General features: G+C 39.2%; 1 protein-coding gene across 18 annotated transcripts in view; it reads left to right on the top strand.

Moving 5' to 3' along the window:
• camk2g2 (calcium/calmodulin-dependent protein kinase (CaM kinase) II gamma 2) overlaps positions 1-19119 on the top strand; it is an 89511-nt gene extending 70392 nt beyond the window's left edge. For 2 of the 18 annotated variants that reach the window (XM_030747924.1, XM_030747927.1), the window contains 9 exons: positions 3837-3917; positions 6948-6992; positions 7902-7956; positions 10880-10984; positions 11338-11466; positions 12161-12236; positions 13061-13155; positions 14022-14273; positions 15771-19119. In XM_030747924.1, the coding sequence (XP_030603784.1) occupies positions 3837-3917; positions 6948-6992; positions 7902-7956; positions 10880-10984; positions 11338-11466; positions 12161-12236; positions 13061-13155; positions 14022-14254 (819 nt within the window). In that variant the 3' untranslated portion in view covers positions 14255-14273; positions 15771-19119. Of the gene's footprint in view, positions 1-3836; positions 3918-6947; positions 6993-7901; positions 7957-10879; positions 10985-11337; positions 11467-12160; positions 12237-13060; positions 13156-14021; positions 14274-15770 lie in introns of those variants that run through there. The other 16 variants (XM_030747926.1, XM_030747929.1, XM_030747928.1 and 13 more) reach the window with 14 other exon arrangements.
• The last annotated feature ends 543 nt before the right edge of the window (positions 19120-19662 follow it).

The following is a 19662-nucleotide window of genomic DNA, read 5'->3' on the forward strand; positions in this document are numbered from 1 at the left end:
GCTCTCTGACCCACAAGGGTTTTCGTGATGTTACTGTTTTACTTATTCTCATGATCTTTTCTCTCCCGTTTCCTTTTCGGTCTGTCGCCTGAACTACTGTCTGATAACATTTTTAACTGTGATATGATGAACAACAGATGAGTTAGATCACCTAAGTGCTCTGGTGCTTCGTAGTTTTTCTAAGGTCTGTTCAATGTGTTTTAAAGATTTTTGTGGCTTAGGGCATAGGATTTATTTTAAAAATGAAGTAGGTGCTTAATCATGTTTATGAGTCAACACACATTTGAGATTAAAGTAAAACTAACAAGCTTATCTAAAGAGTAGAAAGCTTTTAAAACACTGTTTTGTTTTGAGGGGTTTTGTTCGTGTTTTAACCACCAGTTTTTCTTTGACCCACGGCGATGTTTGTTTTGATCAACAGTCAGCGTCAGTGCATGCAGTGAACTGCCATAATCAACAAGGGCCAAAACAAAACTCCCATTACATACAGTAACTTAAACAGTAACTAAACCCCTAAACGTGATAAACTGCACAACCGCTTATTGAACACCTTCAGTTAACTTAAAAAAAAATTCCCGATATATATATATATCTATATTATTATTTATTTTTGCAGCTGATTCTGATTTTTCTGAATCCCTTTATCTCATCATTATTCCTGTATAAGCTTGTGCAGCTGTTTTGTTTTTCTCTCTGGGATCAATCTGGCAGCTTCACTTTTTTTTGTCTTTTTTTGATTAGTTCCCGATGAATCCTTATTTTTTTCCCTCCTCTTTTCCATTGCCGTCTGTCAGAAAAGGAAGTCCAGCTCAAGTGTTTGTTTGATGGTGAGATCGGCTCTGTCGTTTTTGTTCAGTTTTTTTTTCTTTTTACTTTTTTTTTGTCCGTCTTCTATGCAAGTCTTTGCCCCTCCAGTCCTCCCTTCTCCCTCTCTGTTTCATTTTTTTTCTTTTGTGCAGAGATGCTTTAGGGGTCGTTTGACAGTTTTTGTTGGATTTTTCCAAATTCATACAACATCCCCACATTCCCTTCCTCTGGAAGCGCCACCAAAACCATTTAAACAAATAACAAACACACACACAAACACGCTCCCCTCTCCAGTTATCCCCTTCTGATGTGTGACTCATTTATCCATGGATCCGCATTTTCGCTTCATACCTGACCATCACTGGAGTGTGGGACATCTTAATCACTGCTAGACTCAAGATACCACCATTCTTCTTTTCTTCAGTTGTTGCATGTTTATTGTACCCTCATTACGTTTCGTTTGAGTGAATACTTTTTTCCCCTTTTACAGTAAATAAAACAGCTGTCTTTGTCACCTGCGGATAATTTCCCCCCATATGAACTAGAGAAAGTTTGAGCCTCTAAATTATGTATATAAAATAATCTTAGGTATCAGGTATTTGATCTGTTGATCTGTTTGGATGGTTAAATTTTTACCTCACTGCATTTTTTTCTAAAGTAAAGCTGATACCTTATTTGCTTTAAAAAAAACTTAATACTATAGACTTATTAGTGGTAGGTTTGCATCTCTGTGGATAACATGATACAAAATAAATTTTTAAAAAACAATGCAAAGAGATTTTTTTCATACAATGTCCATTTTATCCTCATCTCTGACAAAAGAACCCACCCTTTCAAAACTTAAAACTTTAGAAGGAAAAATACTACACAGTTGTATTTATTTATTATAGAAAGATTTCAGCACTAAAAAAAGTGTCTAGGTTTGAGTCCTAATTAACATTTTCAGTCATTATTGTGCTTTTCTGAATATTTTTATTCTGGTAAACAGTCATTTTGAAGTTAGTGGGGGGGTGTCTTTAAAAGAACCTATTGTTTATGTTACTATAGCAGCATTTGTGCTTTTCTATTGGAAACTCTGCTCAAGTTGTTTTAACAGCACTGAAGTTCTCAGACTCCCAAAGATAACAGATATTTTTTTGAAACAGAGGGGAACAAGGCTGCATGTCGAATTAAGAAATTGATCTTTTATGTCCACACAAAGTATATTTTCGCATATTTGAACTTCTTAAAAGTTGAGATATTTCTTATTAACTGGAAATCTTTCTCTGCCAGCCCTGAAATACAGTAAAAGATGTCAAAACTGTAATCTGCTTTCTTGATAGTGTCAGCATTGCACATTAGTTATTCTGTTAGAAGTTGTTCTTAGTAGGCCTCAGAGACTGCCAAAATACTTTTTTAAAGTCACACTGGGGTAATTTGCTCTTCTGAGAGTTGCAGAAAAACAGCTGAAACCTCCCAGCACTTTGCCCTTAATCTTTCATTGACGTAATCCATTCGTCCACACCTCTTAACTTTCCTGTGGGAATATTTGTATCCCCCCCCCCAGTTAGCCTGAGGCCGAGGGGAAAGTCCAGCTGAAACTGCGTTCTGTTCACGTCACACATTCCAGCATTAATCTGCAGCTGTAACATAACCTATACCTTTGTCATCTTTCAGAAACAGTACTTTGGCTTTTAGCTGCCAACAAAATTAGTGTTTGAGCAAGCAAGCAAAAAAAGTTATTTTAACTCAACAGCAAGAGATTAAAAAGACAGAATTAGCCCAACTTTTAGTCCCTAGGGTAGGTTAAGCTCTCTAAACCCCTAGATCCTACATTTTCCATAATGCAGTCAGCACCATCTTTGTCACACACTCTCTGTCTGCTGAATAATCTTCCTAAACAGGGATACAACTATTTTCCCAAGCTGAAAGGTACTGTAGCAGACTTTTTTTTTTTTTGCAGTTTTTGCTCACAAAAGCCAATTTTGGGTAGGGTTTACGTAAAGTTTTTCATGGGTTGCACACACTGAAGTTAGAAGCACATTGTAAATGCGTCTCCTACCTTATATTAAACTTCATAACTTTAATTATGTTAGTTGATTCCCCGAGAGTGCAGCCAGTGTTATTTTTAATTACATTTCATACTACCTATATTGTAACTAAGCAGAAATGCTAATTCCAAATTTTTTTTTTTTTTAAATGAAACCTTTACGTGGATTTTTTTTTTTTCTTTCAAGTGTTTCTGTGAATCTTTTTCTTTTTTTTTCTAAACTGGCGAGCCAATGAGGTTTGGACAGAGTGCACTTGTTAAAACTCAGTCAAGGCAATAAATAGGATCTGTCAAGAAGATCCTTTAAGTAGTTTTATGGATTAAACAGGCTTTACCATTAGCTTTGCATGAGCTAATGAAGAGAAAAAAAACAACTTAAACCACCTCAATCTATTGTATACATGCATATGTGCACACATTAGAAAAAAACCTGCTACCAAGGCCTTTCACTGCATGCACAGACTTGGACTGCTGAACTTGCTTTAGACACAAACTTCTGATTTCTCTTTCTATCCCAGCAAATGATTCACATTTTCTAAGTGCTGGGAAAAAAAAATTCAATCATTCACCCTGAAAATATGTTTATTGCTTTAAAAAAAAAAACTTCCAGTTCACAACTTACAATTTTATTATAGAAAAAAACCATATTTGTGTTACTTTGTTTCTATGAACCCTTGATCATCGAAAGAAGTTTTAAAGCTACATGCATAGAAGGCATACTGAAGATTACTGTACACCTGCCCTTTAAAGTGCACCAGCATAGCACGGTGCAGATGATTGATACAGATATTCAGATAAATTTCTTTAGCATTTAACTCCTGCACATATGGCTCTTGCCTCGATTGTGCAGGACCAAAAGCTGCACAATTACAATATGCAGAATATTTTTAAAGGCCTTATAATGGCTCCATTCCTATTTTCCACCTGTGATTCCCATAGCTTGGTTTATGGCTTAATGGGAGGAGTGGAAGTCACTCTGTGTTGTGTTTCTTTGCCCCAGTCGCAGGGAAACAACAGTAAAAACAGTGTAGTAAGCAGCAGCAGCACCAAAGACAGCAGCATGTCATCTTCAGCACCAATGGTACCTCATCTCTATTTGGTTTCTTTGCTTTCTGTAGTATCATTTCATTGTTTCCCATCTTTTTAATGTTTAGTTCTATCCCCTCATCATCTTTTTGTCACTTCCCATGTTAAGTAAAATCTTTTCCTTGTCCTCTGTCTCATCGATCATCGCCTGCCTCTCTGCTTCTGTTTCGAACACAAACTGATCTTGGCAGTGAATTTGATGACTTTAAAATTAAATGACTGGCTTACACCTTTGAGTGTGTCTCTTCTGGCTTGCGTTTTACCCATACCTCCTTGCACACACTTCTATATATTTACATGGTGCATGACCCTGACAGGTAGACAAATGACTTTCATTTTGTGGTACAACAGCAGACACTTCAATCAAGTTCTGCTCAGCCACATCCTGGTGACTCCTTTGTGTGTTCAACTGTGTCACCAGAGCCTTGTTGATGGTTTGCCTTTGAAGTGGAGGTTATTGCCTCTACTACATCAAAAGATGACCTTTCACAAATTGCTCTTCAATTTGTGAGTGGTAAATGATGGGGGCTTCTGGGTAAAACAGCAGCCTAAGTTGACAAGTGAAAAAACAGGCCATATTTTTGCAAGAGGATGCAGCCCCTGTGTTTGTGGGATTAAGCCATTTATACAACATACAACAGCGTTTTAACAATGATTGTCTCAGGCAGGAAATATGGAAAATGTGGCAACATAAGACATGCCAAGGAAAGGCGTACTTAATGGAAGCAATTTCTTCTTTTCACCAAATAGTTTTATTTGATCTGCAGTGTAGCTACTTGTTTTTTTTTTTTGTTTTTTTTTTAAAGACCTAAAATGATCCAGAAATAGTCCATTGGGTTAGTGTGAAAGAAATTAATATATCTTTGATACTATGCAGAAGTTAAAGTTGCTGTAATCATACTTACTCCTATAGCTGTCTACAGAATTGATTGCTAAATCTATAAACCACCGTATGATGCCTAAAGCATTTGCTTTGAGAAAGTTCCCCAGTTCATTTCCAGGAGGCAACACAATCCCAGCCTGATTAAATTATGTGAATCATTAAAATGTTAATGTAAATGCCAAAATATTATTTTTAAAATGTAAATGTAAAATATTTCCAGCAGTTTAACATAATAAACATTTAGAGATGGCTAGGTACTTTTGGCTGCGCCCTTATTTCCCAAGGGGTTGCATATTTGATTTGGCATGGATTTACACTGGATACCATCCCATTTATCCTGGCTAGGGACCAGCACTAGAAGTATACTAGCTTGTGATCTCCAGAGGCTGGGATTGTGTTGCCTCCTGGAAATGAACTGGGGAACTTTCTCAAAGCAAATGCTTTAGGCATCATAAGGTGGTTTATAGATTTAGCAATCAATTCTGTAGACAGCTATAGGAGTAAGTATGATTACAGCAACTTTAACTTCTGCATAGTATCAAATTTTATATTAGCTTAGCCTAGCACAAGACTATACAGGAAAACATCTAGGTAACAAAATCCACCTACTACCAATTAAGGTACTGAAGACTTGAGTGTTTCTAGTAATTAACGTTCTTTAGAAAATCTAAATAATTTGATACTTGTTTTTTTTTTTTTTTAAACTAAACAAATATGGTTTTATAAAGATATTAGCTTTACATGTACTGAGCTAAGCTAACTAGTTGCTGTTGGTAGCTTAAAATTTACCATAGTGTTCATAGATTCTGGGTCTGCAAAGTAAAGCCATTATGCGGGTCCCTTAAACCTGCATTCTTACTAATGGCCAGCAGGGGGCAAGTCCTCTGATTGCAAGAAGAAATGTGGTTATATCGAATTTCCTTTACCTCCATTATTTATGACCACAGTAATTTTTTTCTTGATATTTTCATGCTCTTAATTACAAGCTTTAAGTCAAACATAATTTTGGTCTCCATCAGTCAAAAAGAGGGATGAAGAAGGATAAGCTTATGACTGACATGGTGCTACTGCATGCCTTGGTTAATTAGTGAGATCCACCCCTTGCACTTCACACCCAGTTTCAAAACAGTAGATGGCAACAGTCAAAATGCTCAGTTCAAGGTTTTGCAACAAGCTTCCATCTTTTATATACAGTAAATTAAATTTGCCACTCAAAAATTAATCTGGCATCAGTATGCTTATTTAAATCTCCAAGAATGTACTCATGTTACTTTTATAGATTTTTACTTATGGCAATGACAAATGCTAGTGATTCTTTTAGAGTCCAGACTGCCTTTCCAATCAGTGGGGTAACCCACATAATTAGAGGTTACAATCAGGGACTGTCGTCCCTCTGTTACTTGTAAGACTTTAAATTCTACATAATCCCACGTGTCACTGAAGGGGCTGCATGTTCTAAAAGTTGGGTCCAGTGTTGGTGGACATCAGGCAAGTGCTACTGACTGACTAAACCAGGATACTGTGGGTTTGTTTTCTAAACTGTCCAATACTTGGAGCTCTTGAATTGCTTTGTGCTGAATGTTTCTGTCATAGGGTCAAGGCTAAGGATGAGGAGTGGTTGCACAAACACAAAGTCACCATAAAACCATAGCCTTCATCTCACATGTGATAGAGTGTTGAGATGTGAAAGATCAGACTCTTGGATAATTTGTTGTTGAGCTGTGAGCTACTATTTGAGCATTTACTAGCTTAGACTTAAAGCCACTATAGCCATGTGAGATTTTTAGTGTGGCTTACAAATTGCTGAACCCTCCTCCTCAGTCATGGCCTTAGCTGGTGGTGAATATATGTTTAGCTGTGTTCATGGCTTTTTTTCATGCATTTCGGAGGTTCTAAAACAATCCTGTAGGCCACAGTGCTGGTGAATGGGGAAACAGACTGACACTGAGCACCTTGACATCGACAGTCACGGATTTAATCACCATAAATGCTCTACAGTCTCTGTACTGTGCTTTGTTTTGGTGTGCGCTCATGCGTCTGTCATCGTGGAATATGTTGGTATTCCCTGGCATCTTTTGCTGGTGCCCCCCCTCCCCATCCATACCCTCCCTGCATGGTAAAGTGTCTCCTACCTCCCCCCAGGAAGCCCAGACAACTGTTGTACACAACCCAGCTGACGGCACCAAGGTAAGCTGCCTCTACTCCAGCCTCAAGCCACCACTAACACTTGTGGAGGATTTTCTCATTTTTGCATACATTGCCATCAAAATGTTTTTAGGTGGCATACTGCTTATCTAGGAACATGGGAATTTGGCTATTGAAAATTAAACATAAAAGTATATGAAAAGCCCAGTTTACTTCACTTTGAGATGGTTTCATTGATAATTTTCTCAGGTTTTAAGTTTTCAGGTTCTCTCAGCTCAGAGCACCTGATTTTGACCGACTAAGATGTTTTCATTGCCTTTTCCCAACTTACAAAGACTCGTGCTGCTCTAATTAACTACTGTAAAACACTGCTACCCTTCTAAACCACCAAATTTAATATTTATGTGAAAGAGAAAATCCTACACGTACTCTTTAACAGCAGCACAAGCAGACTTTTTACTAAAACAGGAACCAACTGCCACACAGCGTTCACTGTTGTGTTGGTGCACAAGCTTGTAAAATACCAGTATCACTAGATATTCAAATGCTAATGCTGTTGCACTGTTTCCTTTACACTGAAACTTTTCTCACTTTGCCACATGGGCATGTTTCCTCTTGAGAGGTGGTTCTACACTAATCTGCACTTACACACTCCTTCCTGTTAAAATGAATTTCAAACTGCTCCCACACGTTGTTTGTAATGTGTGGATCTGCACTTCTCTTCACTGCTGTTCTGGCTGGTTTGTGCTCCTGGGAGGGAGTCATGTACCCTCCATCTGTCCATCAGGTTGTCTCTGTGTCTTTATAGCTGTCCAAAGCTTCCCAATTTGTCTCGGTTACAAATTAAAAGATGATTGTCCACCTCTCCCTCATCCAACTTTTTCCTCTTTCCACCAACTCCTCCTCTCTCTGTCAGCTTCTCTTTATGTCTTATCCCTTTGTGTTTGACAGGGCTCCACTGAGAGCTGTAATAACATAGAAGAGGAGGAGATGAAAGGTAGGAAAGGTACTTGTCCAACTTTCACCTACTCTGCATGCCTAGTCTGGTTCACTTTGCATCCTATCCAGATCAGACATATATAAAAATGACAATATTTATTTCTTCACTTTATATTAAGGTAATGCATGTTTGCTGGATAGAGCTTTCGGGCACCTGTCAACTCTGCTGTTTCACTACAAAGAGCTTCAGTAGGGCACTTCAGGCTGGGATACTCAGTATGTTTTGGAGTTGGATGGGCATCACAGGAAAGATAAACGCTACATCTAAACGCTGTGCAAGTTGACGGACTTAGCAGTACTGCTATACCAGATAATGCTTTTTTCTGTTGTCTCTATTAATTCCTTTAAGAGGGCCTAATAAGTGAGCCCTGTAACAAAATAGCAGGTCACAGCTATTGCTTCTGTCAACATGCTTTCATGCTGTAGTTTGTTCTGAGTTAAATTCTTTCCCTTTCCAAAAGCGGTTTAACAGTTAATAGGATGGAGTGTTACCCAGCTAATGTGTGTGGTTCATGTAGAACTGGTTGAAATTGAAATGTAGCTGTCAAAATGTAAGACAATCACTGTTTCAAATGTAAAAAGTTTTGTTAACTTGCTTTACAAAACAATGCATTGGTTAGTCAAGAGTCAGCAGATGAATGCTGAATGGTATTTTGATATAGTGTCTGTTGTTAGCCCAAATGAACTGATATCAGAGAAATGCAGTTTTCAGCTTATTGTAGAGTTCAGTGTTACAGTCACACTAGGGAAAACAGTGGTTTGAGTCTGCAGCACAGCCAAGATTATTGCGACCAGATGTGTGAGTCAGTCTGCTATTAGTTTGTGGTTGAATAGGTTCATGTTTGTAATTACATGTAATCAGTTCGGGATAAATGGGCAGAAATTGCAAATCTGTCATTGTCTACAAACAGAAATTCACATTAACCACTTACATTACTACTTATTTATAGGAGTATAATCAGAATACAATCAAATGATTCTGGTCCCCTATTGGAAAGAGATGTGCCGCAGACAAGTTGCACTCATTGTTGCAGACTGATTGATTGCAATGTGATGGCAATCTTTCTATTTGTGAATCAGATGGCAGTTATTTACAAACATTCTCCAATCTGTCGTAGAGCGATTGTAGTCTGAGTCGGGCACCTCTCGCTATGTGACCTGTGCAATCATCTGCAATTGAAAGTGGCCACCCAACTACTTGCAATCAGTTGTGAAATGCAGAAAAAAATCCAATGAAATCAACCAGGTTTTTTTTCCTTCCTAATTACAAGGAGGTCGCAAGGTTCCTATTATTACTGACTGAGCCATAAGAAAGTTGAAATTCACAGCAAGACAAAGCTTTCTGATCCTAAACAGATTTTAATGTAAAGTCACTACAATTTGACTGCAATTTTTTTGAAAGATTGTTTACAAACAAAACAAAAAAAATATCTACTTGACAGAAACGAACATGAATTATTTGAAACCTAATTTTTTCTCTCTCTCTCATACACACACACACACACACACACACACACACACACACACACACACACACACACACACACACACACACTTTTCAGGAGGATTATCTGCGAATGTTTTTAAAGATGCTGTAATCGCTTAAAGGTTCTTCCTGTTGTGAGTTTTAATCACAGTTGTATTAGAAAGTCAAAGCCATGGCTTGAGTGAGCAGTACCTCATGGATCTGTGGGAGGGATTAGGAAGAATGACCGAGAGTAAACACTACTGTGTGCAGAGAACAAAAGCGTTCTGCTCTTCCAGTAATTACATCATCATCTGAATAAGCTGTAGCACAGGATCCCTCAAATTTGACACCTTCAAAGCTCACTGATGTGTGTACTACATGTTTTGCCTCATTTTGATTGTTGGTTTGTGTGAGTGTCTGCACGCTGCCATCAAACACCACTTAAGCCTTTAATTAAGCCATCCTCGGCCTCAGGGATGACCTTTTAAGGTTTTCAGTTGAATGAAATGGCACAGAGCTACCTGCAGCTTTCCAGAAAAGAGTTAATCCTGTTACTTAAGGCAACATTCATGGATTTACTACCACTCGATCTTAAAGAGGATCATTACTGACATGCAATTGAGAAACTGTTGTTCATCCTCTCTTTTGTCCTTCTCTGAGTTTGAATGCGTTCCTACTTTGCTAGGATGAAAGAATCTGCTTGATGAGTCTAATTTTATTTCTCTTGTCTACTGTGGATATTAACTCTATACTAACTTTAGTGTTGCATCAGCTCCTCAGATTCAGGGATCAGGTTGTGTGCAGTGGTTAGCACTGTCCCTTCACAGCAAGAATGTTCTGGGTTTGAATCCCTGGGCTCTTTCTACCTGCAGTTCATGTTAAAATTGGCTGTAGGTGTGAATACAGTGTAGAATAAAGTACTGTGTGAATATGTTATAAGGTAAATGTGCCTTGTGGTTTTAAGTGGGTGGGGGGCAACCTTATTTTTTGTAATTTCAAACTTCATGTCTGAAGTTAGACATAACTGCTGGTGCACCAGGTTGCTGGGCTTTGATGCTGAAAGGGTGCTCACTTTGGAGCACAAGTGTGCCGCTTGGAGTGTCATGTCCAGGTTGTCTTTCTTTGTAGTCTCTGGTGTGTGTTCAGCTGGTTTCTGTCTTACAGATCAGCTCTTTGTATCACTTTTTTGTAATAAGTCGCACAACAACAGCGACAAAACATTTAGTAAGCCAATAGGAGTCATTTTGCAGCGTAGTATTCAATAAATTTGATTATTTGATGCTTTCATGTGAGGTAAAATTGAATACTTTTCAAAGATGTCACACTAAACAATCAATGAGTTTGATGTGTATTATTGGATAAACAAATAATGAGTTCCTCTCAGATTGTAGGAACATCCTTTGACTCCCAGTCAGTGTGTATCTCTGTGTATTTGTGTGTTTGTGTCCTGTGACGAGAGCAGCGGCCGCCACTGAGTCTACCAGTACAGACAGTGCAGGGTTAACACAGTCCAGCACTACTGAGGAGCAGGCTCAGACCCCGTCTCCTCAGTGCCCAACACCCACCTGTAAGTCAGCTGCAGTTTACCTGATTCGACTCTCAGCTCTGACCTTTCTGTCTTGGCCTTTTTCTCTTGCAACAGACAACAGTAGGTTAGGACCAAGCAACACAAGACATTCTTGTGGCAAAAAGATGACATGCAAATAGGAATATCAGCTCTTTTGCTCTTTGAGCCACCATCTGCGCTTGTTCCACCTACTGTGCTGCCATCTACTGGCATTCTGATATAACTGCAATTTACTGCTCCCCTTTGTGTATTTTATCTGTATCTAACTTTCTTAAAACACTATTTCATATAATAAACAAAGTAGCAAAGTCATGTATATAACATTATTTACCGGGATGACTATCTACCTGCAGCTGGTCCCCTGCAGGAGGCTGTTAGCAGCCCCAGTGTTCCTGTAGCTCAGCCCAGTCCGGGTCAGAGCTCCTGTCCTGCAGCAGAGTTCACTCTGTCACCCCCCACAGGCAGCAGCAACTCGCAGCAGAGTAAGTGACAGGCAGGTTTTGCTGTGTTTGTGCAAAGGCTCCTGAAGCATTTTGTTCAAACTTTCTGTGTCATTTGTTGACAGAAGACTTAAGAAGACATGCAGGTCTGAGTTTTGCTGGGCTGGATTTTCTGGCTCAGCAGCTGCATGTTAGGTGATGTAATTTTAGCATACAAATCCATAAAGTCTGGTGTGTGCAAATTTCTGCTGGTTTATGCTGCGTGTGTGTGTGTGTAGATGGCGTTAGTGCCCTTTTGATAAGCTCTGCTACAGATTTACTTAATATTTGGTGTTTTTCAGAATGATGATCTTCCTGTAGTATTTTAGTGCTCTCAAATTAAAGAAAATGTAGTAAACAGTTGGTGTTTGTGCACAGCCAAAGATTTTTGGAATTGTTTTAGTCAAGACAAGTTAGCTTAGGTGTTTGCTGGTTTTAGCGGCCATTATCTACAGCATCAAGTAGTCTTGATTCCGTGTTCAACATTGAAGTGTGTGATGTGTTTGGGTTACTTCAAATGCCACTGTCATTTATACCAGAGGCAATGCCCCCATGTGTAGAGCTTATTTCAAATGTCAGGCAGTACAGTTGAGGGAAAGCATGCGGTGTGCGATGTGCATGTTCAGCCTCCAAATGATCCGTGATAATCTGTGACCTCTTCTGCATGCCCTCCCTCCTCCCCTCTTTCTGCTTTCAGCTCGTAAACAGGAGATAATAAAGATGACGGAACAACTGATTGAAGCCATCAACAATGGCGATTTTGATGCTTACACGTAAGTTTGCATATATATATTATTAGTTTTGTGTAAAGGTCATCATTGTTCAAGTGCCTTGTCAAAAACATTTTGCACAGTGTTGTAAGTGACGAAAGTCTTGAGCCACCCCTCATTTCTTTAGATTTTGCTTCCAAGGAGCCAGACTTTCTTGTAATTTTTTTTAAAATTGAGAAATAGTTCTCCAGACTTTTTGATGATTTTTCAAAGCTTGGACATCGGCTGCTTTTTTTAAAAGTCATTTTCAGTCCAGTCCTTGTACCTGACCATTTAGAAAGGAACTGGATACTTTTGTTTATTTTGGTAAGCCAATTAACACTGACCTGTGAATCATTCATGCATTAAAAGAAAGGCACCTAACTCAAGGGATGAATCAGTGTTGTCTATACATGACAGACAACAAGAGGCAGGAAATACCCAAAGAAGAGCTTTGACTGTCCTTCAAGAAGCCTGGAGAACTATTCCTGAAGATTTATTAAAGAAATTACCCGAAAGCTACCTAAGAGAGTTCAAACTGTTTTGAAGAATAAAGATGATCACACCAAATACTGACTTTCAAGCTTGTTAGAATTGTACAAACTCTGTTTTTGCCTTATATATTGTATTTCTGTGTATGCTTAAACATGTTACAATAAATCATTGCTATTATTTCCCGTTTTCCTTGCAAAATATAAAGAAAAGAGGCACAGCTCCAGACTTCTTTTTTTACAGTACTGTAGATTACTGTGCTCCTTTTGTGGTCAGTGTGTCTATCTGTTTTGCAGATTTTAATCTGGCTCATCTTTCACTTGAGGATTATCTTTGGTTGTCTTTTCCTCTGACAGGAGAATCTGTGACCCTGGACTCACTTCTTTTGAACCAGAGGCCCTTGGAAACCTGGTGGAGGGAATGGACTTTCACAAGTTCTACTTTGAGAATCGTAAGTTACTCAGTTAAGTGGATTTTTACCACATCCTCCTGGAGTTCTTGATCACTTTGAATCCATGGTAGTTGGCATTTGCTAACAAGAATTCAGTCTACACTGATGTGTTAATTAACTAAAGTAAACAAGCTTACATTCAAAAATCTGAGAGATTATATAATTTATTACTCTGCATTTACACCATCTCTTGTTCCATCTTGCTGAGCACATTGTTGTGTTTGTCTGCAAATGACCAAAGTTGCCATAATCAGTTGAAAAGCTCACTCGATAGAGCATGAGTGTGTGAAATGGTACTATACAAATAAAAATGAATTGACTGAGTCCCAGAGAATGACTTTTGGTCAGAATTTCCACATGGTAACATGTTATTCTGTTATTGAGCACGCAGACGTTTCTGCCCACAAGAAGTCCCACTATCAAAATTAATGATAAAATGTAACCAAGCATGCTGGATCTTTATACCCTCTAATTTAAGGCTGCAACTTATTTTCTATAATGTATAAATCTGGTAGAGCCCCTCCCTTTTTTTTTTCCTGGATCTCTTTCTGGACCCGAGGTTGTTTGTCTTTTTTGTCAAAACAACAATCTAAAATCCAACTGAAGAGAAGCGTTTTGTGGTAGTGGATCCAGTGAATTTGAACTTTTTCTTTTGATCGCAGAAACTTAATGTCATACTCAATTTTGGGGGAGATGTATGTTAAATGATAAGTAATACTTTTATACTTGCAGTCTACGTATTCAGTTGCATTTAATGTCAAAGTTAAAGCAGTGTGAAGCTCCCAATGTGTCATCTACAGCATCCTCAGCTATTAAATAGCCTCTGACCTGTTACAAGCAGCTGATTTGCACATTTCTGTCCATAGTTCTGAGTAAAAACAGCAAACCAGTGCACACCACTATTCTCAACCCCCATGTCCATCTGATTGGTGAGGATGCGGCCTGCATCGCCTACATCCGTCTGACACAGTACATCGACAGTCAGGGACGGCCGCGTTCCTGCCAGTCGGAGGAGACTCGTGTGTGGCATCGCCGTGATGCCAAATGGCTCAATGTGCACTTCCACTGCTCAGGAGCACCAGCCGCACCCCTGCAGTGAACTGAGAACTCGGGCCCAGGTAGGGTGATGTCACCTCAGCGTGACAGCCTGAAAAGTGTAGTAGCAGTTCCATGTCATGTAAAAGCATCATTGTGGACTGCAAAATGTCTTTGCACAGGTTATTTGGCTCTGAGAAGTTTTGCTATGCAGCATCAATGCAAAGTGGAAGAATTTTTTATTACTTACAGCAATGGAATCCTGTTGTTCATCTCCCACCTACAATACAACACATTTGAGTATCCAACTTAAATTCAAAACTCTTTATTTCTGTCACTAGTCACCGAGTACTGCACTGCCTAAAGCTAAACCCCATAAAACTTTAGCGTGCATGGCACATTTGTGACTTAAATGCAAACTGAGTGAAACTTCCCTGTGTGGCAGTTTGGTGATATCCATCAGAGTTTAAAAACTGTGTGGTTTAAATAAAACCACACAGTTTTATTGTGGTCACCCTCTGAGAATTTACAACCAGAGGGCAGCATTTTACCAGAAGGTGTGTTGATGTTTAGGGATGTGTTTGCCAGGTCACTATTGTAAATAACAATGTCTTGTTAATGTGTCTGGTTAAAAAAATAAAGCTACACAGACTCAATGTACCATTTTGTGATATAAATTTATATTACACGAAAGAACAGCCCAGGCCTGGTTCACCTTCAGTTGAACTCTCATCAACACAGCACAGGTGTTTCAAGCATAAAGTCACAGCTGTTGTTAACTCACATTCTGTTTCTAGCTTTAGTTGGAAAGTTTTACATTTTAATCAGAACTTACAAAGTGTCAATCTCCATTTTTTGGATAATCCACAGATTCTTGCTTTGTTCATTTCTACTTGCAACTACTATTTAAGAGTGAGTGTCATAAGAACTGCTCAGTGAGTTACCCAAAAACTAGTTTAAAAAAAAAGATTTGTTTTTAGCTGCGTTTTAAGAGAGATCACCAAGTTCCAGAGTCTGGGAGCCACTGCTGCAAAAGCAGCCAGCAGACCCTGATCAGCAGACCTTAGGGACCTGCTGAGGCTGCATGGATATAAAAGTGAAACTGTAGTTATTTTCCTCATTACCCTAACTATGAAGTTTTCATAGATCTGTAGAAGGAACAGAGTAAATCTAAGCTGCACTTGACATGTTTTGTCTGCCTACAACAAGCCACCTACCTAAATGGAAACCTGTTTGGCTTTCTTCCCAAGATTTCCAAGTAAACACAAACTAGAAGTTCTATTGTATAATTTAGTGAATTCAGACATGGGATAACAGGTTTTGCACCAATTGTGCAAATAATCAGCTTCAGAGCGTGGCGGCAATGCTTTGATGGCCTGTTACTCTCCAACCTCCTGACAGTCGCAGCTCAAACTGTGAGCACAGTTTGTTTACTGCTTATGTTTTGAACACAAAATTCAGAAACAGATGAGACCTAAACTGTCTGCATGAAGGTTTATGGGTTTTTTTTTTTTGTAATTTTGATGAACTGAACCCTAAAGACAGCTTGCTTACTAACCACAGTGCTCTCCTTTTTCCAGCTTTGCCTGAACTCTAAAGCTATTGGGAGCATTTATTCTCCGTGGTCGGAGCGGTGCCTGGATCCTGCCCGGGAAGAGGCTGCTTGGAAAACACAAATGTGGGAAACATACCTTACAATTTAAAAAAATAAATAAATTAAAAAAAAAGAGGGGTGGGGGGTGGGTGACACGTAAACCCAAAAAAGAAGAAAAAAAAAAAAAAAAAGCATATCTTAAAAGCTTGGCTGAATGACCGACCAACACCAATCCAGTCCAACCCTAGCTAGATGATGTTGGGGCCCAGCTGATATCGGCCCCTTCTTGCAGATGGTGCATGCTTCTGGTGGCAACACAGGGGTGATGCTGTCCTGATCCTTCTCTCCCATGGCCTTCATTTCCCCCTCTATTTGTTTGTCTGCCATGTGGAAAAGTATTAACGTGTTCAAAATTATATATAAACAAGTGAAAAACAAGTACAGTTTGCACAGTGACTGGGGCAGCGAGGATGTCTGGAAAAATGTGACTTCTGTTCAGAGTGTCTGCTTTAGTAGTCATTTTACAGCTGGAAGGTATCTGTGGGTGGGGTTTATGGGAACGGGAGCAACTAATGTAAAGTTAACATCGGAATTTAACAGTTTTAAGTGTCAGGTTTGAGTATCTGCACACAATGTTTTAAAGGGGTTTAGGTGTTGCAATGCATTACTAAAGGGACCTTTATTTTCATTTGATCTTTTTTTGTAATATGTGTTATGAAACATTCTGTTTTATCTCCTGAATGTGGGATACTGTTTTAAAGTATTTTGTGTTGAAAAATAAATATTAACCAAAAGAGAGGGATTTTATTTAACAGAATTGTGTATAAACAGATATTTATATAGGAGGAATGGGGGAAATATCATTTGCTTTCAAGGTGTAGGTAGGGGAGTGGGGCATGAGTGCATTGGTGTTTGTCTTTTGGGTTTGGTTTTTTTTGGTTTTGTGGTCCCGAGATGTAAATACAAACATATTCACATGCAACAACATGCATGCACACACACTCAAAGTCCCCGTGCTCCAGCTTTTGAGGTTGAGCCTCTCCTGAGCTTTAGACACAGCATCCAGGCCAGCTCATCCTGAAGTTGCAGAAGGCCTCCATCTGTCTGCCCTGCACTGTTTGCATTTGGACACTAGGCAGCACCATTGGTCAAAGTCTAAAGCTCCTCACATCTCTAAACTACCTGGTCTGAAAGCACGGACGCTCTCAATTGAACTTTTCTTTTTTCTCTGTGTGTGTTTGATGTAAAGCATGATTTATTTTAACTCTGATGGCCTGTACTGTTTTTGCACAGACACTTAAGACTCGATGCTGTTGTGGTCGCTCTTCTGATGGAGTGAACCTTTCTGCAACTTCAGGTTATGCTTGCCAAAATCCTTCCCTTTCACCCTACCTCTGCCACTCTACTTTCATCATTCCTTCTCTTTTACAATCTCCACATCTGTCGTGACCTTCGCTAACCATCCCTTAGTAGCACCACGACGTGTGATGATGTCGTCACCCTTATGCCTGTCTCTTGTTCTGATTGTGTTCTTGAAACAATTTGTATATTGTCCGTCTTGGCTTGCTGTACTTCTGTGTGAAGTCCTGGCACTATTAAAAAAAAGCATGTTTAAAAAGGAACGCAGCCGAGGGATTGGACAAGAGGAGAGAAAAAAAAAAAAGGCATGATGGGAAGAGGGCTACACCGGCTAGAGGGCTCTGGGACCTTCGCTGATCAACTGCAGTCAGTGAATTTGGTCCCTTTTTTTTGGTCAATTTTTGTTGTAAATGTTGTAGCTGTTAGTGTTTTGATCTTGATAGTTTTCATTTGTTTTATCCAGAGCTTAAATATATTAAGGGTATGAAATGAATGGAGATTCATCCCCTCACACACTGATCAATGCACACACTGAATACTGAAATGTTGGGACAAAAACACGTCATGAAAGCACATGCGATCAAAGATTCTGCCTTTTAAGAGGACAAAAAAATTTCATGTGTGTCAGTGGTTAAACTTTGCAGCACTGTTTTTTTCCACTGTTGTAGAAATTTTGTGAGTGTGTGACTTTGTACCAGTGGAGGAGTGAGGCTTGCTGTCTGTCTTGTCCTGTGCTGCGCTGCTTAATAGTAACCCATGCACCACCTATCCTGTTGTTGGTGGTCTCCTAAAAGCAGAAACCACATCGATGCTTTAGACCATCACATATCTGTGTGCTAACACAGTCAAGCAGACTGTAAAAAATAATTTGAATCATGCGTGAGCCCCGTTCTACTGTATCAAGCGCCTGTGCTGTGGACATATCTGACATGTCATGAAAACTGTGTCCCTCCCACTTTTTGCACCACAATGATGCGTCGTAAAATCAGTACTGAAACTATGTGATGTTTTGTATGGTTCTCAGTAGTTCTGTTTGTGCCCAGTTGTCTGTTGATACCACAAATCTGATGAGATCCTTTTCTTTCATCGTGTGTGGGGATGTGCGTGTGTGTGTGTTTATTTCCATGCTTATGGGAATGTTTTAATTGAAAAGGGAGACTTTACAGGCTCTTTAAAGGAGGGAATTCATCTGAGTTTGCCAAAGTATTTGGACAGGTGGCAGTCTTTTTTGTTAATAATTACAACAAAACCAAAATGGAGTCTGACAGCAGATATTTTGATATGTTGTAGCAGGGAAGGCTCAGTCAAAAACAAATACATTAACAAAGGTTGCCAGGTTCAGGGCCCTGGTCCTCAAGTCTGGTCTGCCTTTGTTGGGTGGGAGCTGAGCCATCGTTGGTTATTTGTTAAACCTGTCCTCTTCCTGCTGTGAACCCACTCATTAAGTTTTTAGTTAAATGTATAACAGTGATTCTCAACCTTCTGTGACCCCGCCCAGTGAAGCAGGATCTGCTCACGACTCACGTAGGTGCTGTATAGATCCATCTGTAAAATGGATCTGTACTGTTCCAACTCTGTACTTTTCTTCTTGGACTATTCGCGGTTTAAAATCATCCCTATCTTATGCTGGGCCATGATGAAGCACCTCAAGTCATCCTCTGTCCCTTCCCCATCCTTTAAGGCAGCTTTATTCTGATTGGCCGCCCCTCTAAAACAGAAGGTTTGAGCAGGAGGTGGGTTGAACTGCTGTGCTCATAGAGAACAGAGATATTAAGACTGTCTGCTCCTTCTGACATGAGCCAAAGCTAAAAGTCTGAACTGAACATTTAGCTTTGGCTGAAGCCTGAGATTTGGGGTTGTACATGTGCTGACCTTGTTATTTTAAACTTTGCTATATTTAATATGAACATCCACCACTGAAATGGGAAATATTTGACCCCCCCCCCCCTCCAAAAAAAAAAAAAATACAGGAAATATAATAGGTTCACTTAAAATTCTTTTCTCTATTTTGATCACAGTTAACCAAAAATAAGATTTAAAAAAAAAATTAAATCACATTCCATTGAACTACAGGAGGTATCAGGGAATCTTTAATTTTCAAGGTCCAGGTCAGGTGCTAATTTTGTAATTCATACACGTTCAAAGAACTTGATTTCCCCAGGTAAAGTCTAAACTCACCTTTGAGGTGCAATTTTCAAAATGCAACCTAGATTGATAAAGAATTACATTTTGAATTTTTATCTTTTGGTTTCCGAATTTTCCGGACTGAGTCACACCACAGGTAGTCAGTGTTTGTCCTTGCCTGATGGCGTTCACAGAAAGAATCACATTCCAAAGCAAAGTTTTATGGGTTCTTTTTTTTGTTTTAAAACCCCAGGTATCAAACTTTTTTGGTTGCCCCCCCCCCCTTGGCAATTTAAAAAAGTTAAAGTCCCAAACACCAGCTCTAAATTATGCTTTATATTTATAATACAACCTTTTTATAAGCAGGTTTCAAACCAGATGCTCTGATTGTTGCA

Source organism: Archocentrus centrarchus, chromosome 15, assembly GCF_007364275.1.
Source record: "Archocentrus centrarchus isolate MPI-CPG fArcCen1 chromosome 15, fArcCen1, whole genome shotgun sequence".
NCBI classification, from domain to species: Eukaryota; Metazoa; Chordata; class Actinopteri; order Cichliformes; family Cichlidae; genus Archocentrus; species Archocentrus centrarchus.